This window comes from Perissodus microlepis, chromosome 17 (genome assembly GCF_051167445.1).
Source record: "Perissodus microlepis isolate ML-2025 ecotype Zambia chromosome 17, ASM5116744v1, whole genome shotgun sequence".
Lineage (NCBI taxonomy): Eukaryota > Metazoa > Chordata > Actinopteri > Cichliformes > Cichlidae > Perissodus > Perissodus microlepis.
The window spans coordinates 8,243,319-8,268,672 of NC_140477.1; the positions used below are offsets into that span (position 1 = coordinate 8,243,319).

Here is a 25,354-nt window from a genome sequence, read left to right on the forward strand (position 1 = left end):
CTTACTAATGAGTGAAGACAGTGTGTACTGAAGATGGAAGGACTCCTTTGAGGAGCTCCTAATTGAGGAAAATGTGAGAGAACGGACAAATTGGAGGAAAGTTTTTGAATCAGGAAATGCAGAGGATTAGTAAGGATGAAATGAGGGCAGCTATGAAGAGGATGAAGAGTCCTGATAACCTACCTGTGGAGGTGAGGAGTGGACTTTCTGACCAGATTGTTTAACACGATCCTGGAGCGTGAGAGGATGCCCGGGGATGTGTACTGGTACCGATTTTCAAGAACAAGGGTGATGTGCAGAGGCGTAGTAACTAAAGAGTGTAGTCACTAATGAGCTGCCAGGCAGAAGGAGGACGACTGCAGAGACGATTCATGGGTGTAGTGAAGGAGGACACGCAGAGGGTGGGTGTGACAGAGAAGAATGCTAGAGATAGGGTGAGATATATAGAGATGATCTACCGTGTGACCGCTAAAGGAAGCAGCCGAAGTCGGAAGCCATTTACTGAGATCATAGATCGCTTCAGGGTCATTTTCGTACAAATTTCATGAGAACTGGACTTTTTTTTTTTTTTTTTTGGGGAAACTACAAGAGTCACTCCCTGCTGGCAATTAGAATGCAAGTTTAAGGCACTTCTTCACAGGCTTTACTTTTCATACATGCTTTAGTGACTCAGCAATCAGTCCATTATCATAATTAGTATAATTGTTGAGCTTAAGTATGAAAATAATGAGGCACCATTGTGTTATTCAACCAAGAAATGCTGAAAATCAGAAACTGGTCTCAACAGAAACCCCACTGCTGTGTTTCTCAGTAAAAAATAAATAAATAAACAGGTAAAAATGCCTGGATTTCCCTCATGCCGTCTATATATTATATATAGAATCCCTATATATATAGAATCCCTGCAGTTGTCTGCCTGCAGTGCACCGCAGACACAGCTAGAAGCAGAAAATGCCAAGGCTTAATTTTGCCTGGATTCTGATACTAATACAACCATCTGTTTTTGGGTGCAGCTTAAATTGAATCAGGCCAGGAGAGTGCAGAGTGGACAAAGTGAAAGGAATACAAAGTGAATGTTCCTTCCATTTGTCCTGTGTTTCCAGATGGACAAGAGCCAGCGGCGGCTGGAGCAGGGCCTGCCACCATACCCTGAGAAAGAGGAGGAGTGGAGGAAGATGCTCCAGGACAAGAAGAGGAGACAGAGGGACAAAGAGGAGAAAGAGAGGGTAAAGAAACACACAAGACTCACAAAGATCACTGGTCAGAAATTGATTAGAGCACTGGGGGACAAGAAAAGAAGATAGAGTGGCAAAGAGAAGAGTGCAGCAGGGACACATTGCAGGGGCAGGAGTCGATTAAGACTCTCCAGAGCAAAAAGGCTGTGAGTGAAAGCGTGAGCGAGAGCTACCCACGCACAGACTCGAACTAGAATCTGCAAAAAAACAGGAAATGACAGGCTGAACGGGTGACAAACAAAACTAGCGGCTGTCTACACAAAGAAGGAGCACATACACAGGTCAGCTCTGTCTGAAACCAGTCCAGCTGCCTGCAGCCATTTGTTTTCTCCCCTTTTTATTATAGCTACTGATCAAAAAGGACACCACAGTAAATTGCAAGCACATAGCCAAAACAAGTAACAGCAAGGAACCTGCAGATGTGGAAATATTAGAGTGTATCTGAAGAATTTTGGAGGGATGTCATTGTTAGTTTTGCATTTTAAACTTCTTAAAATGTCTGCAGATATTTCTTCTTGTTTATTTTTTGGCAGTTTCTGATATGTTTTTCGCGGTCAGAGTCATTATTTCTCGCTTTGTGTGCCCTCCTCAGATCACACGCCAGCGGATAAACTTTATGCATGAGAAAATCGCCATCTCTTTGAAGTGTCCGTGAGATTTAGGCACAGTTAATTTGCATGCTGTGGTGTGGTGAAAGTCAAAGAGTAGACTGGAGTGTCGTGAGGATGCGTGTTCACTTGAACTTGATTTTTTTTTTTCTCTCTCTCTTTTTTTCTCAGCAGGAGCTCACCATCGTTACAAATATATCCATCAGCCACAATAGGATCAAATCAATTTTGTCAGCCTCTTAACAGTTTCAGTGACTTCATCCTGGTGCTAGTTTTTAACACAGTATGCAAAAAACTTTTAAGGTCATGTGTCATTAACTCGAGCAGGAGGCTGTTGAATATTAACAGTACAGGCAAACAGCCTGGGTCTGTCCCAGGGAGTTATCTGAGGCTCACTAATAACACATTAAATCTTGTTGTTTAATCTGCACACATACCCATATATAAAATTGAACTTTTTGTGCTTTTTTTCTGTTTAGCTAATAAGGTCACAGTAACAAGAAAACAGTAAGTAGCTGTGTGGTGATAAACAGTCACAGCATGCACCGTAAATCCTCCCCCCTCACAAAAAAAAAGAGAAATAAATCTGTCCAAGTGTCCTTGAGCGAAGCAGCAGACCCCCAAAAGCTCGTGATATGTAAAATGTAAGCAGCTTTAAAGGAAATAGCTCCAAATATATGCACAAGCATTTGCACAATTTGTTGTTTTACAAATCTGCATTTACTCATAGAAGTACTATGGGGTGAACACAGTACTATACCTAAACTAAGCCAACTCTCATTTCTTTATGTTTTGTTGGGAAAATGGGAAAAAGGTGCAGCGATTTATTAAAAAGTGTCGGAACCCTCTTAGGCAGCTTTCTTGTCTTTTCTTTAAGTAGTCTTCAGGAATAGTTCTCCAGGCTTCTTGAAGGACATTCGGGACTATGTTTAGGTAATGAGATAATGTTGAGGTCCGGGCTCTGCGGATGCCAATGCATGACTGATAGTGTTTTTATGTAGGTATGTATCCAGTGTGTTTCCAATCATTTTCAAAATGGAAAAATGAAACTAGCTAATCAGATGCTCTCCAGATCATATTGCATGGTGAATCACAGTATGACTGTACTGATCTGCTTTCACCTGATTTCACCAAGACCCCCAATGCCACTGGCTGAAATGCAGCCCCAAACCATAACAGAGCCTCCACTGTGCTTTACAGATGACCTCTCTCCTGCCCTTCTCCAAACACACTGGGGATTTAAACAGTTTTTGGCATAACTTTGAAAGTGTGGAGAACTGTTACTTAAGACCGCTTTAAAAAGAAAAAGTTACAAGAAAAAGTGCAAAGAAATGATGATTGGCTCAAGACTTTTGGAAGAAAAAATGCTGCTTTGATAAGGGTGTTTGATAAGAAGTAAGGGTGGCATATTTTTATAGGAAGGTAGGTAAACTGGTCTAAATTCCTCACTGCTCTCCACACATCAGTGCTCCAAGATGCACAACAAGCAACATCGGCAGCTATTCCTTTTTCTTTTTATTATACCTACTGTTATAAATATGATTAAAGGAGAGGTAAAGAAAGTTGTTAATAGCTTGTATATCAAAGTGACTTCCCCTAAATCCATGGTTTGGTTCACACACTGTGTGCCAGGGTGCACAGATTGCCTCATGTCAGCTGTAGTATCCGATTTAAGATGAAATTGAGCAAACCAAAATGACTGTACTTTAGTCAGCACGACCACCTTTATACTCAAACAGGCAGGCCTTGCTTTGTTCTTTTCAGTTACACAACATTCCTTTTGGTTTTCGTCATTTGAGGAAAAGTTCACAGGAACGTGCACTCAGTGATCCAGCGGAGGCTGTCAACCTCATTAATAACCAGAAATGTGGACCGTTTTTTTCTTGATATTTTTTTTTGTTTAAAAAATAGAATAAATCATAATATAATGAGTAAAATTTAAAAAAAAAAATTGTAATAATTGCAAGTGCTGCTGTTCTCAGGATTTAATCCAAAATATGAAATTCTGCACACGTCATGTGTGTTTTCAATCACTGGAGGTATAATATGAAGAAAAACAGGAGGAAAAAAACACAAATTAAAGTTTTAATCAGCTTTGTTGTCCCAAGCACATGCACTCGACTGTTCATCTTTGCTTTTGCATTCATGCTGAGATATAAAAAAAAAATGCAGAACTGATTATTCCATTTACTTGATTAAAATTCAGGATAATTTGAAATTGAAGTATTTACTCCAAGGTCAAGCAATCTTACATCAAATATTAAAACTGCTTCTGGTACATTCTTGCGTGTGTGTGTGTGTGTGTGTGTGCAGCTTGCTGAAAAGGAGTGGAGGCAGTTACCTAATGGAGAGTACACCACAGCCGAAGCACGTCCCAACGCGTACATCCCGCTGAACGCTCGGCTGCCTCTGCCCAAACCCTACGGAGCCCAGGCCCCCTTCAAACCCTCCCAACCAGGGGCCAACATGAGACACTTTCGCAAACCTGAGCTCAAATCCATAGAAATATAGAAGACATGTCTGTGGACAAGGACGACATATTGAACCATATGACTGTTCTGTTTTTATTGCCGTACTTCAGGCACACACACACTAAAGGAACATGTGTTTCATTGATTTGTGTTATTTATTTCCACACTCCTCCTTCCTGCTCTCACTAACATGTGCATGTCTGTGTGCTGGCTGCTCTGAGCTTGTTCTTGTGGTCTACGTCTGGTTGTAATTTTGGTTCCCTTACTGGCACTTGGTTGTTTACAGTAAAGCTAAAAAGTAAAAGAGAGTGGAAGGGAGGACAAGGAGACTCAGTAATGTATTTCTGTATTCTTTTCTCCACCTAGCAAAAGCATCATCGCACTTTTACCACCTTTCTCTAAAAGATAAATTCATTTCTCAAGGCCACTGGAATATTTCTACGTATTCTTCACTCTTGTTGTTTCATCCCTCGTGCTTGTAATCTCCGAATAAATTGCAATGGGTTTAAGCTGTATGCAAGGCTGGGAGTGTCTCCTTTAATGCCTGAAATGATAAATGTAAATACGGTGAGGAAGCTCAAGCACTGAAAGAGCATAGAGAATGACAAAGAGAGAGGAGAATTTAAATGAAGGGGGAAGGCAGCAGAGGAGAGTCAAAGGGATAAAAGAGGGGGATCTAAATTGGGTGGAGAGTTCAGAGTTGGTGACTAGTGATCGAAAATAAAGTCAACTGCCTTTGAAACTAAAAAGTTACCAGAAGCTTTTTACGATCTTAGTTTGAGATTCAAGCAGTTCTGGTATTAGCTTGTTTTGCAGATTCTAAGCATGTGACTGCCCTGAAAGGGTCTAAATTGGTTGCTGGTGCCAGACGGATGGTCTGAGTATTTCAGAAACTGCTGATCTTCTGGGATTTACCCACACAAGCCATCTCCAGGGTTTACAGAGAGTTGTCCAAAAATGGGCAAAATGCCTTGTTGATGCTGGAGGTCAGAGGAAAAATGGACAGATTGGTGTGCAGAAGAGCATCTTGTAGCAGCAGAAGACCGCACTGGGCGCCACTCCTGTCAGCTAAGAAGAGCTACTCATGGGCTCACCAAAATTGTAAATAAAAGACTGTTAAAAAATAGGACACTTTGGGATCCTTAGAACCAACTGAGCACTGTTTATTTGATCAGCCTACCTGAGTATCACTGCTGGAACGCTTCTTCTTCCAGTTGCTCTCTTTAGGGGTCAGCAAAGAAGATTGTCTACATCAGCGGTCCCCAACTTTTTTTGCGCCACGGACCGGTTTATGTTCAACAATGTTTTCACGGACCGGCCTTTAAGGTGTCATGGATAAATACAACAAAATAAAACCAGTAACAGAAACAAAAAAAAGATTTATTCATAACACATGGGAAAAGACCCAGCGAAACCAAGTTAACGAAAACAATTAAAAAAATAACGATAAAAAACGATAAAAACCCTCAACTCTCGCCGCCCAGTACCAGATGACTCACAGACCAGTCCATGGCCCGGGGGTTGGGGACTGCTGATCTCCCTAGCATCCTCCTGTGTCACACCAACCCTCCGCATGCCCTCCTTCACGACGTCCCATGAATTTTTTTCCTCCTGCCTGGAAGCTCCATCTTCAACATACTTTGCCCAATATATCTACTCTCCCCTCCAACCATCTCCAAATCATCTCAACCTTGCCTTTCTGACTTTGTCCTCAAAGCATTCAATATGAGCTGTCCTTCTGATGTACTCATTTCTAATCTTGTCCACTGTGGTCACTACCTGTGAAAATCTTGGCATCTTCTTACACCTCCAGCTTGTCAGCACCACCCTCTCAAAACTATACATCACAGCAGGTCTCACAACCATCTTGCAGACCTTCCCTTTCGCTTCATCTCCTGTCCTGCTGTCACACCTTTTTCCACCCATTCGCCCTGCCTGCACTCTCTTCTTCAGTTCTCTTTTGGACTCTCCGTTGCTTTTGATGTTTGACACCAGGTATTTCAACTTCCCTGCTTTCACTACTTCTCCTCCACAAATCTTCACTGTTACACCAGTGTCCCTCTCAGTCACACACGTACTGTATACCGACTTTCATTCCTCATCTCTCCAGTTCATGCCTCCACCTGTCCAGTGTCTCTTCCACCTGTTCCCTACTGTCAGTATAAAAGCTTAAAAAAATGCTAAACAAGTGGTTTTGAGGAACTTGAACTCATTTGACAGGAAATGACTGGCATAAACCAGTTTTGCGCAACACTCTGCGTGAGTCAACTTCCGAAGGAGGTGACCTGCTGATGTGATGTGTGTGTGATCATCCATCGCACGCTGACGCTGAGGGCTGTCAGATTAACTTAGCCCCAAACTGTTAGCTGCCTACATAACACTGACTGCATAACAGAGTGCGATAGGGGCAATCAGGTGAGGAGTGTTCACATTTAAAAGAGGAAATGCCCACAGGAGAAAGGACTGAAGGTGAAGCAGCAAAAGTGATGAAGCTGAAAGCTGCTAATAAAACATTGTGGGTTATGTAACGAAAAAGGGGAAAAAAGCTTGATGGGTGTGTTCCTGATTAAATGTGAGTCAGCGCGTGTGATGACTGACGCTGAGATTATTTCCTGACTTTACTGGAGGTCTGCTGAGCCTGTCCAAAACACTCAGATATTCTCGAGAATCAGAGCTCACTTCCACAGAGCCTTTCACGCTACAAATTATGTCACTGAAAGCAGACGTCTTTTCCTAATTTATCCCCGCGCTCCAAAAGTGCTACGTTCATCCTGTCATCAAAATTCATTGGGAAGCAGTGCACAGATCGCCTACCTCAAAGCTTGTGTCTCTGCCATGTTCTTTAAAAGTGAGGCAAAAAAAGACACCATTTAAAAAAGACAAAACATTTATTTACATTTCGGCGTAAACATGAGCGATTGAGAGATCCCTTTTTCCAGAGCACTGGTTTTGCAATCAAAACACAACATGTAAATAATCTGTGGAATTCAGTGCTGGATGATGCGCAGGGTGCAAACATCCAGGCACCGAAAGGATTAGGAACATTTACAGCACGATTTTTTCAAAGCACACGTCTGAACATGTGTGTGGAGGCAGACTCTTACTGCCTGTTATGGAGTGATTTTGTGTAAAGGTGCCTATGTTCTCTTTATTTTGGTTTGGTAACAGGAGCTATTAAGTGTTACAAACAATGAATATATAGATATGTAGTTGTGGTGTCAGAGAGACAAATCATTCTGCATAAATCAGCATTAAAGGGGACCTATTATGCTAATTTCCAGCCTCATATTTTATATTATATTCTTGAATTTGGGATGAGTCACAGTTCTGAACAATAATAATTCCTTATAGTGGGCCTTTAAGAAGCTCTTTCGATTGGCTGCTCCATGTACACAAAAGGTTTGAACAGCAGATGGTTGGGGCTAAACCTATGTTCGCAAACTACTCTGATGGCTGAGTTCTAGTGATCTTTAATAATGTATACTTTGTTGATCCCCGTGGGGAAATTCCTTTCTGCATTTAACCCATTCGCTCAGTGAAGCAATGGGCAGCCATTGGGCGCCCGGGGAGCAGTGTGTAGGGACGGTAACTTGCTCAGGGGCCACCACTCTACCTATTGAGCTATCCCTGCCCCACAGGGCAGAAAGTCCTGGTGTGGGGCCAGAGGCTCTCATAAAGGGGGTCAGTGGGGGCCCAGTCTCTTTGAAGTGATTGGGCTGTGCATGGTAATAGTGGAGCTTACATGATGGTGACAGCAGAGGGCGCTTCCCATAGGGAGGATACTGAATGACGCTTGAAGGAGAACTGCATTTATACAAAGAATAGCCAATCACAGTGCTTAAAAAGTTCTGTTAATTTTCTTTTGTAAGTTGTATTTGAAATTCTGAATTTGAACTTGGAAATTGTCTGAGCTTTTGGCGCTTACAGAGAACTTGCACATATGCTGACTTAATCATTCGAAACTCCAGCCATGTTTGATGTGAGCATCCACCACTGTAACAGCACATGCATGACAGACAATAAGGAAAAGCATAATAGGTCCACTTTAAAACCAGAGCAAATGACCACATCAAACCACAACCATCAAAGCTTTTGTCAGCATATAATCAAGTTGATGGGGTGCAGCAGCATTACAGGAAGCCTGGCAAGTTAAACAAGTGATTTAGAATTACCATTCACAGCATTTGACATCAACGTTCATAAATTCTATCAAAGCAAGAAGAGAAGCTGAGGAGACGATGCAAATAACTGCCTGCAGTTATCGATTTAAAAAAAAAAAGCTTTAATTAAACCGTAAGTGAAGGTGTGCCCATGTTGGTTATTGTATTCTAATTTCTGCTGTTGCCAACAATTTGTTTGGTTTGCGTAAAGTTGCAGCTGTTCCTCGCACATCGCAACCCATCTCAGCTCTTTCCTGAAAAGCAGGTGGGAAAACTGGGGTGATGACTCTGCCTCCTATTCTGAGCATCTCCATCCATCTACCCCTCCGTCCCACCCTAATTCATCATCGCACAGTGAGAACTTGTTTATGTCTACGCCTCTGCCTTTCAATCCCGCCGCTCATTTTTCATCTCTCGCCCTCCCTCCTTCCATCATCCATCCATCCGTTACTTGTCCTCGAGGCCCCTTCGATGATGACTGGTCTCTCAAACACATTTTCCTCCCCATCTCTTTCTCTCTCAATCCATCCGCCCCGCGTCCCTCTCCACCTCTGCGCGTTTATCATTTTCTCTCGAAGCCCAGCAGAATTAGCGTCTGTTTCAGAGCCGTCTCCTCCACAAACCTGGCGTCCACGTTCTCCTGCTCCTCGAAGGGGTTCGGAGCTGCTCGGAGTCAGAAAGAGACAGAGATTCTTATAGAAAACAGAACAGCAGACTTTGTGGTACAGAGTTGCTTTCTGGCCAGGCATGCACGCACACATGCACACACATTCTGTCTTAATCCTCGAAAGGCCTCTATCTAAACACAAAAGCGCGCACACATACACACACACAATACCTTCTTCCTCTATATCAGAGAGTATTTTTGCCAGGTAGGTAAGAGGCACAAACTCAGGTCTGAAGCCAGGCTTGTCTGTGCCCGTGAATGCAAGTCCCTAAGGAGGAAGGAAAATAAAAAGCACAACTTCAGGGGTTTTTTTATGCTTTTTTTTTTAGAAAACAGTCAGACAAATCTGCAGCAAATCCAGAAACTGAGTCACCTTAGCTCTTCTCTAAGATAAACTTGGCTGCAGTTTAACTTTTAAGGCACCAACAGACTATCGCTGCACCAAATGTCACAGGCTCTCCACGCCTTCTCTGTGAGCCAATTAGCTGACTGAGACTTGGCGATAGCATCACATCTGACTAAATCAGCGGGTGACTGCTTTAACACGTTCAGTAATGATGTCTTTTTTTATGTCTGTGCAGAAACAAATAAACCAAAAAATAAAACTTTCTGGTAGTAGTTTATTTTTTAAAAAATGAGAAAAAGCATATTTTTCTGTATAATTATTTGATTAATATAACCATAAATAGACCTGTGGGTCTGAAAGATAACCTATGGACGCTCTAAATGCCTGTTCAGTGAGGGTTTATAATTGAAAAGACCATGCCCTAAGCATTGAAAACATTGGCAACACTAAAAACTACTGATTAAGAACATACAGCCATGGTGAAAAGGAAGTACAAGGTTTTAGACAGGAGGCGGTAAAAACAACCTCAGATGACATTGTTTATTGTTCCAGTGTTGCTTCAGTTCATGGAGGTTTATGGGCATCCATTCATGCACAGCTCTCTTAAGGTCCAACCACAGCTTTTCAATCTGAGTGAAGCCTGATCTTTGACTGAGCAACGGCAACACTTGTAGATTTGCGCTTGTGTGCTTGTGATCACTGCTCCCTTGCATGAAGCTAAAGCTTAGTCCAAACTGGACTCTAGAACACTTTGGTATACAGAGGATTCGTAGTTCAATCAGTGGCCACAAGGTACCGAGGTTCGGCGGCTGCAAGATTAGCCCAAATCTACATAAAACTATCCCAAAGCTACATAAAATTAAACAGAATTCAACTTCTCCCTACTAACCCTTAGCATGAGTCTATATTTATGTTCAAAAACCCACAAAATTGATGGTATTTCCATAAAGTAAAGGTCAACACCACCCTGTTAGCACATTCGCTTTGAAGCATAAAACAACAGCCTTACATAGCTCCTGGTATGGTTATATATTCCCATTTTTGGAGGATTTAAAAATAATTAATTTATTATCAAAAACAAATGATGGCACATTCCAGTGCAAACATTTCTCTCAGTTTTCTGTTTTTTAAATGCCTGAATAACTTTCTAAAAATGTCTGTGAGATTAGGGTGTGTATGAGAGTTGGCATGTGTGATACACTCTTCTGTGTTACCTTATTTTTGTTGTGTTTCTCCAGCAGAGTCTTGACATAATCTCTGGAGATTGAAGCAGAACTGACAGGATGATCCCACATGTGGTAGATCCTCTTCACCATAGGCTACGCATACACACAGACACACACATAACCGAGTTTATATTTTAGACATGTAGTTCATGCTGTCAAAATAAAAAATATCCCTGGAGCTTATGAACACCTGTCCCTTTCTATTTTGCCAACTGGAACACAAAACCATTATTGTGGTGTGAACTGCTAATGAGGGGTTTCAGAGAAATACGCATCTTTAATTTTTAGTGTTTTTGTCGCAATTTGAACACAACTTATTTCCACACAGCTGCACTCATTACTTAATCACAAAATAACTAAACAGGATGCTGCACTGGGCAACTTATAAACTTCATACCTGACTGGAATATATGACTGAACTTAGTATAGGGATTATTACACCTATAGAATACTGCAAACTATGAATATGAAGAAATTAGTTTTTCAGGATGGAAATAACAACAGGCTGCTAGGGTAGTCTACACTTACTGACCACTTTGTTAGGCACACCTCACTAGTACTGAGTTGAACCGCCTGTTGCCAGGACTGCGTTAGCTCTGTGTGGCTTAGATTCACCAAGGTTATGCTGCTGGGTGCAGGCATCATAGGATGGCTACACTGTGGTCATCATCATAGGATGGCTACACTGTGGTCATAACACCTGACTATATAAACTTTGACAATGAACTCACTCCATTAGACTCACAGCATATATTTACTGAATATATTTACAGATACATATGCAGTGGTCCCTCGCTATAATGCGGTTCACCTTTCACAGCCTCGCTGTTTCGCGGATTTTTTTATGCAATTTTGCATGCTTTTTTTTCCTTTTCTTTCTTTTTTTTTTTTTTTACAGTGCTTTGTGTTCTGCCTCGTGATTGGCTGTAGACTATTGTCAATCAATCTCGTGCCGTGTCTCCTGTACAGTACAGAATGCTTTCAGCTTGTCAAATATACATAAATCTTGCCATCGCTGGCATGGAACGCACGCCACTCCCCATTCCTTCACAGATTTGAGAAGGCCCGGCCAAACAAAGTTGAAGCTGACTTGAAGCTTTGGCAAACTGTCCTACCAGTAAGATAATTTTACAGTGATGTCAGTGATGACAAACCATCCTACTTTGGATGGTTTGTCAGATATAGCCGTCCTGATTGGCTATATACCACAGGTGTCGAACTCCAGGCCTCGAGGGCTGGTGTCCTGCATGTTTTAGATGTGTCCTTGTTCCATCACAGCTGATTAAAATGGCTAAATTATCACCTCAACATGTCTTGAAGTTCTCCAGAAGCCCTGTAATGAAATAATCATTTGATTCAGGTGTGTTGAAACAGGGTGATATCTAAATCTGCGTCACACCGGCCCTCGAGGCCTGGAGTTCGACACCCCTGCTCTATACCATTACAGCACCAACATCAGCCTCACTGACTGTTGATACAAGGCTGGATGGATCTATGCTTTCATGTTGTTTACACTAAGTCCTGATCCCACCATCCAGTCTCAAATTGTAGCCTCTGTTTCCTGTTCTTAAGTGAGAACAGTGGCACCCAGTGGGGCTTCTTCTGCTGCTTCTGCTCACACGTTCAACATCTTGTACGTTCAGAGATGCTCTTATGCATAACTTGGTTGCAAACACTGGCTAATTGAATTACGCTTCCCTTCCTATTGGCTTGAAGCAATCTGGCCTTTCTCCTCTGACCCCTGGCGTCAAAAAGGCGCAAAGAGAAATGCTGGTCACTGGAGATTTTCTCTTTTCTGGACTATTTTCTGTAAATATATAGTTGTGCTGGAAAATCAGAGTAGATGAGCATTTTCTGCAGGATTTTTGTGGCTCGAGAGATATGGCTGAGTTGTCTGTCAGTCTGAAGGTTGGTGGCTTGATCATCACATCCTCCAGCCTGCATGTCAAAGTATCCTTGTGTAAGATACCGAACCCCAGGTTGCCCCGACACATTCATCTGAGTACGAATGTGAGATTGAATGTTACAGAAGGCACTTAGGCACAGTATAAAGCACTTTATGAATGTGGGTGTTTGACTGGGTGAGTGAGGCTTGTAGTAAAAAGGTGAGTGAGTAGTAAAAAAGGGCTTTGAATGCTCAGTTAGAGTAAAAAAGCTGCATCTAAGCACTAATCCATTTACCATTTTTCTGAAATACCCTGAAATACAGCCCACCTGACACCAACAGCCACTTTCAAAGTCACTTAAATCACCTTTCTGTTCAGTTTGAACTTCAGCAGCTTGTCTCAACCATTTCTACAAGCCTAAGTGCTTTGAGTTGCTGCCATGGGAAATTTGCTTTAACAAGCATTTGAATCAGTGTACCTAACAACGTGGCCAGTGAGCATATAAAAAAAAAAGAAAAAGTAAAAAGGTCACGAGGGAGGAAATTAGCAGCAGAGCAAAAACATCGCTGTACCAGGCTGTAAACATGTTAATTTCTGGTGTTAACAAGGCAGCCTATTTGAACTGACTCATTTTTGGAGCCAACCTCAGGAGGCTATTTCAGTAACCGAAAGTTGGCTTAATTTTTTTTGTCTCTGAACCTCTCTGACGCGTGGCATTAGGTGAGACGTGTCGCCACATTTAATCTTGATTTATGCAGCAACAATTTTATCAGTTAATTTTAGTTAGCCAGGCCACAATTACATCTGGCAGCTGGAGCATTTCATTAAAAATTAATTCTTGCAATGAGTTTCTGTGGCGTATCCTGTTTTAGTTTAGTCCCACCACAATAACTGTAGTAAGCATTTATAATATTCCTGCATGAATTGACAAAAGAGCTGGTTCAACTGCATTCTGATCCCTGGTGTTCCTCTTACAGTGCAAATATTGCTTATAAACATTTAATGGAAATCCTTGGTGGTCAGGGGTGGGGGGTCAAGCACACACAGGATGGGAATCATGAGAGGTGTTGGGCTTAGTCAAGGTGAAATCTCCTACATCTCCTGTTTTCTAACTCAGTGTGTGTGCTGTACCTGCTAAATCTCTTCTGCCCGCCAAAACCCAACAAGCAAAAGTGTAGCAGGCAGGAAACAGAACAGAGAAGCTAAACACTGAACATTCCTGTGTTCACAGTGCAGACGTAATGCACACACACACATGCACAAACACACCCGCAGCTACAAAAGAAATATACTGTACCCACACCGGAACACGTGGAAGTTACACAAGGGCTAGGACATAAACAGACACAGACTCAGTAGACAGCTATGTATGGAAACCCACTCCCCAACCCTCTGCGCTCACATGTGCCTTCACTCTCGTACCAGCTGGTTACACAAGTGCTCTGTGATTGGCTTGAGGGGGGCTTGAGGGAGATGAGACCTAAAATAACTTCAAAATCCTAATTGGACCGGAATGGGAAGTTTGGGTAGAGAACCATTCGAGAAAAGATGACGACTCCCCTCCACCCCCACCCCACTAATAAAAGTGATGAGAATAGCCTGTGCATTGTTATATTCTTTTACTCCTTGCTCCTTCCAGGCTGTAGTTTTGCTCTAAATTCCTAGTTTGCAGACTTTGAGTTGTAACATTTGTTTGAATGTACTGTTTTAGGAATTAAGACCCTGGAAAAAAGCCTTTGCAGAGATGCACATACCTCAGGAAGTCTCTTAAGGATGCTGAATTTCAGCCTCTCATTGGCATCACTGTTGTCCAAATCTAAACACACAGAGGAAACAGAGAGATGACATGTTGCTAATTAGTCTACTGAAAACAAACCCCAAATGCTAGAAAAAATACCACAACACCTCACTTGAAATAAATGCAAATATCACCATCAAGATTTCCACAATCCTCAGCACTCAGTCTAGACGGCATGTAAAACTCTTCTTAATGCTCCTTCAAGTGCTGCATTTATTACAGGTGATTAAAACTAATAGAAAATATGAATAAATAGTCAAATATCTTGATGCATGCTCAATCATCCAGGTAAGGAAATCTAAAAAAGCTCATTCTGTTCATCTGGATGTAGCGTTTTCAGCGGGAGAAACGTTTCGTTAATCATCTAAGTGACTTTTTTAGTCTCAGTTGAATCCAGCTTTTCCCAACCTTATAAACAGTAATGAAATCTAATAGGGGACATTTAAAATTTGATGTGTACCGTAAACCTATGCATCAAGATCACTATCAATGGTCCTTGATCAGTGGTTGATCAGTCGATATGACAATTTGCATATTAATGATGAAGAAACGGACCTCACAGCCCATTGTTCGTCAGTGGTGCTAGTTTCAGTCATTATGCAAATATACTGTTAAGGGTTGGGGAAACCAGGATTCAGCTGAGACTGAAGAAGTTATTTGGATGAGAGATGAAATGTTTCTCCCACTGAAAACGCTACGTCCAGGTGAATAGAATTAACCTTTTGGGTAATAGTAAAATATAGTTTACTTATATTTTACTTTGAAACAAGCAGAAAAAGCTTCACACGTGAGTACTAATTACTAATTTAATTCTTAGAACCACTTGCGACAGCAGTTTCAGCACAGACATAACTCCACACATTCCAAGCAGCAAAGCAATATTAATTCCTAATAAAGTTAACGATACTTAAATAAATAAAACAGCCAATGTGAAAATATGCAAACATGTGGCTAAAATCAGATTATTATTAATGTGTATTAAACCTTATTATAGTAGCTGTTATAAATGAGCTGCTGAAGCACTCAGACTTGCACTTTGGTGCAATCAGTCTTTGACTGAAGGTTCTGCTGTTGATAACCTCCAGGGCATGAGGCAGGTGTGTAGGGTTGATCATAACTTATTTCAGCTTCTGGAGCATTTTTCTCTCCACCACCTGCTGGACTGTCTCAAGTCCAGCAGGATCCAATTATTTCACACATTGCTCTTAAATGGCACGCAGAGGTGGGACTACAGAGCTCTGCACTGCACCTAGAGAGTGCAGTACCATGCCAAAGCTTTCATGGGGCTGAAGTTGGTGGGTGGTCAGCCCACCATTTATGGTTTGAGCTAAAAACCACTGGATGTACTACCACTAACTTTTATATAGTTAAGTGGCAAATTAAGATGGTAAAACCTGCTTAACAGCAGGATTTTAGCATTGCCATTCTGAACACACAGCATTCTAATCTTACAATGTTGTATATCTAGAAAATATATACAGTATATTGATTGGATGGTGTGGAATAAGGGAAATATTTTACTGCTACTCATACTCATCATTATCACCATTGCATCAATTAACTTTGCATTAAGTCATTACCATTGCATTAATCAAATTAATCATCATTTCAGTAAAACATTTATTGAAGCTGTTGGCATTACATTAACCTTTTTATTACAGGTACAGCTAAGATCATTTTACACACATTGCATTTTGTGCAGATTAAAGAGTTGGAGCTCGGTCAATTAATCGGAGGTTGTAAGCTTTGTTTGGCGCGATGTCCAGACAATCTATTGTGTAAGTGACTTGGAGCTATAGAAGGTTAAAACTGCATACACGCCTACAAAACACATATAATACATATAATCTAGAAACAGGCTTGAGTGAAGGCCTGAATGTATCCGGCTTCTTGTTGCATTTGAGTTTTGCTTAGTAACAGGTGACAGAAGATGGGCCAAAAAGGAGGACCAGTCCCTGGGAAACGTCAGAGCCTGAATCCATCGATATATTTGGAGAAGATGCTAGAGAGGGGAACTTCAGTGTCTGCATTTATCTCTTAAAATTGCTCATTGTCTATAAAACATGCAAATGGTGTTCTTAAAATACAAATTATGTTCTAGTACAACGCGAGAAGGGGCGTTAACCAACCCTGACATTATAAAAGCAATCAGATTTTTGGGTGGAGATCTACATCTGATGTTTTGCAGTGTACATCTTTCCACGCATGTGTTCAATAAACTCATCTGTTTGATTGCATCCTTCTGGGCCTCTGATATTTTGTTTTGGTTCTCAACATCGCGAATCGGGACAATGGGGAGAACTTTCAGTAAAAATATACTAAGAACATGACGCAGAGCCAATTACACCAACTTTGAATACATTCAGACTGTTTGAAATATTTCATCTTCAGATATTTTTGGGTCTGTTGATCTTTGTGACAAGTCAAAAATGTTTGGCCTTTAAACAATGCGCTCTTCATGAAGTCAGATAACTGCAGCATCTTGCAAACATGCTCCCTTACTACCCACATCTCTGTAGTGTGACCTCTTTAACAGTTTCAGTGGTCACGAGCTACTTACTTTACATTTAGGTGGCATTCTGACATAACAGGTGTGTGTTTGTCCAACTATTCCTCATTTCAGCTTTTCCTCATAATAGAATCAATCATTTAAGCAGCATGTATATGTAGCTGAAAATGATTTACCGATCACAGATATAAGTTGACGCCTGTCTGATTTGAGTCATTATCTTTGATTGAGCTTCAGTTGACTTGCAGCAGCAGGTAGCAGCAGGAGGTAGGTTCATTAAACACACCTCGCTGAGGAGTGAAAAACACACAGTTTGTCCCAAACCTATACTTCATACTGATCGTGAGAAAGGTTTATGATTAAACGAAAAAACGCAAACAAACATAGATCACCCACTTTTGAGAGTGAGTTGTTGTACTCGCAATGCAAAGCACAAACTACGTTTTCTGTTCACAGCACTGTGAGAAGTGTGAAAACCAGAAGTACTGAAACTTTAAAAAGTCATCTTGTTTCTGTTTGCAAAGGTTAGCTGGCAGTGACAGTTCAGTAAAGTGAAGTGAAAGTCAGTTTTAAGAACATCTAAAGGTATTTCGAGGCACTAGTTGTGTCAGTTCCTTTTACTATAAAGCTGTTATGTCATGTTGATTTTTGTATTATACATACACACTTTTATAGTTTTTATACAGTCCATTGGTGCGTATAAACATGGTGAAGACACTTCAAGATCATAGGAAGGCACTTGTTACATCTAAGGTATCCAGAAGAGCATCTCTGAATGCTCAGCAGCAGAAGACCGCACACCATGTGAAACTCTTGTCAGCAAGGAATAAGAAACTGAGGCTACTGTTTGCATAGGCTCACCAAGATGGGACAAAGAAGATTAAAACAGAAACGCCGTTTGGTCTGATCAGTCTCGATTTCTGCTGCAACATTCGGACTATATAAACATGATCATTCTTTGTATTAACAGTCCAGGCTGCTGCCGGTGGTATGTAGGTGGTGTAAAGGTGTGGCGGATATTTTACTTTGGACTATTTGGGTTCCTTTGTACTCATAGAGAATCGTTTAAACAATTATTTCACACATTGCTCTTAAATGGCACGCAGAGGTGGGACTACAGAGCTCTGCACTGCACCTAGAGAGTGCAGTACCATGCCATAGCTTTCATGGGGCTGAAGTTGGTGGATGGTCAGCCCACCATTTATGGTTTGAGCTAAAAACCACTGGATGTACTACCACTAACTTTTATATATGTCCCCAATTGAACATTTATGTGGTGAACTGCCTTGAAATTGGGTAAAAGTGGCATTAATAGCTTTCCAATGAGCCTCAGCTATAATTCTTGGTTTTATGCTGCTTTAAATTGAGATGGTGAAACCTGCTTAACAGCAGGATTTTAGCATTGCCATTCTGAACACACAGCATTCTAATCTTACAATGTTGTATATCTAGAACATATATACAGTATATTGACTGGATGGGGAGAACTTTCAGTAAAAATATACTAAGAACATGACGCAGAGCCAATTACACCAACTTTGAATACATTCAGACTGTTTGAAATATTTCATCTTCAGATATTTTTGGGTCTGTTGATCTTTGTGACAAGTCAAAAATGTTTGGCCTTTAAACAATGCGCTCTTCATGAAGTCAGATAACTGCAGCATCTTGCAAACATGCTCCCTTATTACCCACATCTCTGTGGTGTGACCTCTTTAACAGTTTCAGTGGTCACGAGCTACTTACTTTACATTTAGGTGGCATTCTGACATAACAGGTGTGTGTTTGTCCAACTATTCCTCATTTCAGCTTTTCATCATAATAGAATCAATCATTTAAGCAGCATGTATATGTAGCTGAAAATGATTTACCGATCACAGATATAAGTTGACGCCTATCTGGTTTGAGTCATTATCTTTGATTGAGCTTCAGTTGGCTTGCAGCAGCAGGTAGCAGCAGGAGGTAGGTTCATTAAACACACCTCACTGAGGAGTGAAAAACACACAGTTTGTCCCAAACCTATACTTCATACTGATCGTGAGAAAGGTTTATGACTAAATGAGACAACACAAACAAACATAGATCACCCACTTTTGAGAGTGAGTTGTTGTACTCGCAATGCAAAGCACAAACTACGTTTTCTGTTCACAGCACTGTGAGAGGTTACAGTAACGTGTGGGAACATACAGAAAACCTGAAGTACTGAAACTTTAAAAAGTCATCTTGTTTCTGTTTGCAAAGGTTAGCTGGCAGTGACAGTTCAGTAAAGTGAAGTGAAAGTCAGTTTTAAGAACATCTAAAGGTATTTTGAGGCACTAGTTGTGTCAGTTCCTTTTACTATAAAGCTGTTATATCATGTTGATTTTTGTATTATACATACATACTTTTATAGTTTTTATACAGTGCATTGGTGCGTAGAAACATGGTGAAGACGCTTCAAGATGATAGGAAGGCACTTGTTACATCTAAGGTATCCAGAAGAGCATCTCTGAATGCTCAGCAGCAGAAGACCGCACACCATGTGAAACTCTTGTCAGCAAGGAATAAGAAACTGAGGCTACTGTTTGCATAGGCTCACCAAGATGGGACAAAGAAGATTAAAACAGAAACGCCGTTTGGTCTGATCAGTCTCGATTTCTGCTGCAACATTCGGACTATATAAACATGATCATTCTTTGTATTAACAGTTCAGGCTGCTGCCGGTGGTATAAAGGTGGTGTAAAGTTGGTGTAAAGGTGTGGCGGATATTTTACTTCGAACTCTTTGGGTTACTTTGTACTCTCAGAGAATCGTTTAAATACCACAGTCTACCTGATTATTGTTGCTGACCATGTCCATCTCTTTTGACAATATATTTTGATGGCTGCTTCCAGCACGATAATGCAATATGCCACAAAGCTCAAGCTCTTAAACTGGTTCCTTTAACATGAAAATGAGTTCACTGTACATAAATGGTGTACCTAGTTAAGTATATATATATTAAATGCTAAAAATGCTGTGATGATTGCAATGTAGTGCATACTGTGTACAATTAGTATTATGGATTTGGGACATATCCATAAGTCCTGGTGAGTGCTAGTTTAACTGCTAGGGAAATGTTAATGTATTTCGCAAATATATTTTATCTGCATGAAAGCTGGTCCGCATGTACATCTGTTTATCACTGTATGAACGTTTTCTAGGTTTCTGGGGTAATTCAGAAAGTAGTTTACAGCAGCTGTGATCTGTGGTGACAGTAGTTTTCAAAATGGAAAATATAATCAGTTGCTTTACTGATTGAAAAGACAAGTTTTTTATATCTGGTAAAGAGAAGTAAAAATGTGTAGTACTTACAGTAAAGCAGTTGGGTATTAGATAAAAGTAAATAAACACAGAAGCTTCCTTTCACAGATATGGATTAAACCTAATCCTAGAATAAATACTTCTTTTTCTACACTTAATCCATGGCTCACAAAACACCTGCAGAAATCTACATCCACATTAAAAACTCTGAGAAGTTGTGTTCCTTTGTGCTAAATGCTATTGTCAACACACAGACAAGCAGTTATTTTTTTAAAAAAGGCAAACTTTTGTTCCTCAAAAATAATACACTGTATAAAATGTAAATTATGTCATCATTCCCACCTTCATTGTCACCTTCAAATACACCTCGTCACTGGGGTTTCTACTCAGGAGTGTCTTTCAAAGGACATTTATGGATGCTTGTGGATTTAAAAAGGTCTCTAATTAATTTCAATCTGAATGAATTTGCAACAGACAGATTCAGCCTGTGTGCAGACTGTCTGGCATATGTCTCTAAGAGATTTCTTCCCAGGATCTGCAGGTGATTGTAGTGCAGTAACAATTTTGACCCACATGGGAGACCCACACTAGAACAAATAACCCTAAAAGTTTGGTAAAAATATAAACACAAGGCCTTGTTGAATAATGTACTCTGGACAGACAAATCAAAGATAGAACTGATAGAAAACACACAGGAGGAGATTTTCAGGAGGATAAACTTATACCAACTGAAATGTATGGAGGTGGTGGTGGTGGTGCTATGTTTTGGGTCGCTTTGCTTCCTCTGGGAGTGGACTGTGATTAGATCAAATACTTTTCAAGAGTGATATGCAAAAATAAAAAAACTTTCCTTTTTACACAATTTGTGGTTATATTGCTTCTTGTCACTAGAAATTGCTAAAGGACACTGAGTTGTGACTGGCACATCTTTCGACTGTCTTCTTATGTACATGCAGCTTAACTTTAAATATCCCTTGTGAAGTATTATACATAAACAAAAGAAGAAAAATAAGAAAAAAAGCTCTTGTTTACATGTGATTTTTCCCCCCTTAAATATACCTCAAGACCACAAACCACTAGGGTGTGTGCAAAACAGCATGTAGGTCACCCAGCTGAGCTGGATACAACATGGGCTATACCTCTTTCAGATCTAATTAAGTCTCACTATTGCTATATCTTTCTCTTTCAACTTCACAATGAATACCGAAGACCATTCAAACACCTCCTCCATCCTCTTCTTTTTACCTACATTCCACAACTGCTTCTTTTCAGAATCGTGCCTCGATCCATGGTATGTTGCTGCTGGTGTGGTTATTCTATTAAGCTCCATACTCGGCATCTTGGCAAACATCAGTGTGACAGGGAAACTCCTTCAGAATTTGCGCGGTTCCTCCATGTCGCAGCACCTCATCTTCAACCTGGCATTGTCGGACCTCCTCTGTCTGCTCATCCTGGTGGTCGGCAGCATCGTTTTCTGGACCGGGCTACATTTAAACCATTCAATCTGTCAACTTCTCGTTTATCTCTTATTTTTCTGCAACACCACCAACTTAAACGTTCCGGTGCTGATAAGCATCCAGAGGTACTACCAGGTATGTATTTATCAATCCTTTAAATATGTTGTCATTTTTTCTGAAAATAAGATCACAAGTACGACTTTTGCTTTTGTTTCTTATTTTGGGAAATAAAAAACAGATGTACAGTACTGTCTATAAGTACTGTCTAAAAGAGCCACCGCACATTTGTTTATATTTTCCTTCCAATGAGCCAGACTTTCCTAAAGTTTTTAATGTGGTCTTAATCAATTGTTTAAGGCTTTCTGAAGGTCTTTCAAAGTTTTTATTTAGACATTGGCAGCTTTTCATTTACTTTCAGTCCATTTGGGATTGTTTGTTTTTTTAAATTTAGCCTCCTAACACTGATCTTTGAATCATTCAAGCATATAAAGGTTACAGGGATGAACCAATGCTGTGTCTACACATCACAAAAAACTGAGCAAATAACCAGTTTTTATCTTTGGGTACTTTGTTACAAGCACAATCACAAAAATGCATCATTTATCCCCATTCCTCTAGTTGAATCTATAAAAAAATACCAACAATAACACAGTTTGACAGGCATAAAATAGTAATATTGCACCAACAATGTGATTCCTAAGATTTGTTAGATGAAATCTATATAAACTGAAAAAGTGGCGCACAAAAGTGAAAGTGCTAAAAACTATCTACAGATGATATTTGAAAGTCATGTCGTTAAGATATAGGGCAAAAAATCCAGCAAAGACCTGACACAGGACCTGAGAGATGCATCTGGCCCTTTAGTTGATTTATTCACTGAAACCTCATCAGAAATGGTCTCAGGTGGCTGTCAAGAAATCATTCTTAAGGAAGGGAAACATGGAGAAAAGCCTGAGGTATGCCAAATTACACAAGAACTGGGCTGAAAATCAGTGGCAACATGTCCAGCCTTGGAATATTTTTGTTCAAATCATCCTCAGTATATTCAGAAGAAGAGGTCAAAATGGAGGTACAACACTGAGTGTCTACAGCAGCTGTAAAACGCAGTGGATCCCTTATCCCCTGGTTTGGAGATGGATTTTTTTCAAAATTGGTGGTACAAAAAAAGATACCATCAGATTTTGATCCATCATGAAATACCATCTGGAAAGAGTCTGATTGGCAGCAGCTTCATTTTTCAGTACGACAACAATCCCACACCCACTGCCAATGCAGTAAATGCAAACCTGTATAGAAAACTGCGCAATGGAAGACTATCGGTCATGGATTGGCCTCCCCAGAGCCCAGACATTAGCATTTTTGAAACAGTGTGAGATCATGTTGACAGAGAAAAGAACAAAAGGCAGCCAACATCCAAAGAAGAGCTTTGAATGTCCTTCAAGAATCCTGGAGAACTATTCCTGAAGACTACTTAAAGAAATTACAAGAAAAATTTCCTATGAGTATTCAGACTGTTGGTCATCTATAATATGGACTTTCAAGCTCATTAGATTTGTACAGCGTTTTCCATTGTTCACATACATTAACCAATTATTCTTTAAAAAAAAAAAAAAAGGAAAGAAAAGAGATAGGTAGCCAAATAAAAACAGTAAAAGAAACAAATGAAAATCTACTTTGGCATGCTTAAGCCAAGCCAAGCCCTTCCTTTGGCTCACATACGCGTAAAATTATTTCCAAAGTGAAGCATTTGTCATGCTTCCTACATGACAGAGTCAATAATATTTATTCTTCCAGTTCCACTACTGTAAATGCAAGAAAGAATAATCTTAATCTCCTCCTGGTTCCAATATACTGTACATACATTCCAATAAAAACCCCATTGAGACGAGATAAACTTTACAAGAGAGAATAATCCCTGCCGCTGAGTAACGGCCCTCACTGGTCCCACCGGCATTTTAACCAGATATGGTCTGTAACAAATAAGCCAGCAAGACAAAGCTAAACGAGAAAGCCAAAAGACTCCCCAGTGGGGCGCAGGAAAGCTGAAGGAAAGGCGAAGGGGAAGAGCCGTATTGCATGAGGTGAACATCATATTCTGAATACACAAACACTGATATCGCTAAATGCATCTTATATTCCCCTGAGGATACTATTATAACCCAATTTCCATTCATAAACCCACTTTAAAATCGTAGGAGCTTGTCTTCGTATCATTATTAACTTTTCTTTCTTTCTTAGTTGTTTGTATATCCATGCGCACAATGCAAACAGAAACTTCTAATATTTAATCCAGCACAGTATTGATGATGCCAATTTGATCAAATGTATATAAATGTAAAAAGAAAAGGTACAAGCTTAACAAACAGAACAATACCCTTTAAAATATGCCACTGCAGGCAAGATTTAAATAACAGTGACTATAATTCTTATTGGTGTGGGGATTAAAACCACTGATCGCATAAAGGTAATATTATAAAGGTATGAAATCCAGATTGAATGGGTGGGTGTGGGCTCAATACCCTCGAACACATCAGTGAAGGAAAAATGCAACAAACTTTAATCTAAAAATGTCCTTTTCATTTGCCAGGTTCTGCACCGTGAGAAGTGGATCAAAGTGACCCCGACACAGCAGAAGATTTTTTTGTCCTCTGTGTGGCTACTCGGAGCCCTGCTTGGTATATTTTTCCTAAGTGAGGTGAAAATTAAGAAGTGGATGGATAAGGGCTCCTGCGAGAATCTCAGCTTCTCACCGGTACAAGAATGTATCTACATCACATTCACAGTTATCAGCCATGTCGTCTCATTGACCTGCTACTCACTACTTGTTAGAGGGATCAACCGAATTCAAATCTTTGATAAGAAAAAGCTGAGGATTACCAAGTTATTTCTTCACATCATCACTGGTTCCCTGGTATTTGCTGTTATTGCTCTGATGTTTCGCACAGCGTATGTGACTGTGCGTCTCGCAGCACCGGAAAAACTGCTTTACATCAGCAAAATGTTCATATTTATGGAATGTTTTTACTTTTTCAAGCACTCTCTGAACCCATTACTGTATTACTTTGCCTCTCTACATGAAAGCACCGATAAGGAAATACGCTTCTTCATGTCTCTTGATGACAGCTCCTAATATGTTCTCCCATATTTTTGGCCTCCTCATACTAATGTGGCTTGATAGCCATGGAAACTGATGGAAAAATATGGATCCTTTGTATGGACAAAAGAATTTGGATCTTTTTTACTGGACTGTGTGACTAAATGACTAAATGTATCAAGTTAAATACTAAAGTGACTCATTAGCTCATTTTCCTGTGGTATGATTATTCTGCCTTCACATTTTATCATCCATTAGGCCGGAGCCTAAATCCAGGTTACACCCTGGACAGGTCGCCAGTCTATCGCAGCGCTAACACATAGAGACAGACAACCATTCACACTCATATTCATACTTACAGCCAATTTAAAACCCAGTTAAGTTAACTCATCTGAACTGTTGGAGGAAGCACGGAGAAAAAACACGCAACTACAGGGAAACAAGCTAGCCAGTGGATTCAAACCCAGGACCTTTTTTGCTGCAAGGCAACTGGACTGCCACCATCCTGCTCTACAGTTTATTACATAATATATAATAATGTAGCAATGTATGTCATTGCATGGCCAAAACACTAATAGATAGATCTGTTATTTTGGTTCTTTAAATCTCAAACTT

The 25,354-nt window shown here is 40.3% G+C and overlaps 3 protein-coding genes across 3 annotated transcripts in view; 2 read left to right on the forward strand and 1 right to left on the reverse strand.

The window, feature by feature from the left end:
- Positions 1–4,829, forward strand: part of ccdc146 (coiled-coil domain containing 146) — a 55,016-nt gene extending 50,187 nt beyond the window's left edge. Inside the window, exons 22-23 of the mRNA XM_084910192.1 lie at positions 1,104–1,226; positions 4,157–4,829. Of these exons, the coding sequence (XP_084766318.1) occupies positions 1,104–1,226; positions 4,157–4,354 (321 nt within the window). The 3' untranslated portion in view covers positions 4,355–4,829. The remainder of the gene's footprint in view (positions 1–1,103; positions 1,227–4,156) is intronic.
- Positions 4,830–7,060: 2,231 nt separating this feature from the next.
- gsap (gamma-secretase activating protein) overlaps positions 7,061–25,354 on the reverse strand; it is a 52,563-nt gene continuing 34,269 nt past the window's right edge. The window contains exons 29-32 of the mRNA XM_084910347.1: positions 14,354–14,415; positions 10,702–10,806; positions 9,313–9,409; positions 7,061–9,137 (exon numbers count right to left, since the gene is read on the reverse strand). Coding sequence (XP_084766473.1) covers positions 9,037–9,137; positions 9,313–9,409; positions 10,702–10,806; positions 14,354–14,415 — 365 coding nt within the window. The 3' untranslated portion in view covers positions 7,061–9,036. The remainder of the gene's footprint in view (positions 9,138–9,312; positions 9,410–10,701; positions 10,807–14,353; positions 14,416–25,354) is intronic.
- Positions 21,374–25,001, forward strand: LOC146369175 (uncharacterized). The gene is made up of 2 exons (XM_084909276.1): positions 21,374–21,780; positions 24,233–25,001. Exons 1-2 carry the CDS (start codon positions 21,385–21,387, stop codon positions 24,773–24,775), a joined length of 939 nt encoding a protein of 312 aa, XP_084765402.1. The 5' UTR covers positions 21,374–21,384; the 3' UTR covers positions 24,776–25,001.

Bases quoted from the DNA above. Each gene is read 5' to 3' on its own strand.
- LOC146369175 (XM_084909276.1), top strand. From the start codon at position 21,385: ATGAATACCGAAGACCATTCAAACACCTCCTCCATCCTCTTCTTTTTA. The intron at 21,781-24,232 runs GTATGTATTTAT...TTCATTTGCCAG, and splicing joins GCATCCAGAGGTACTACCAG to GTTCTGCACCGTGAGAAGTG.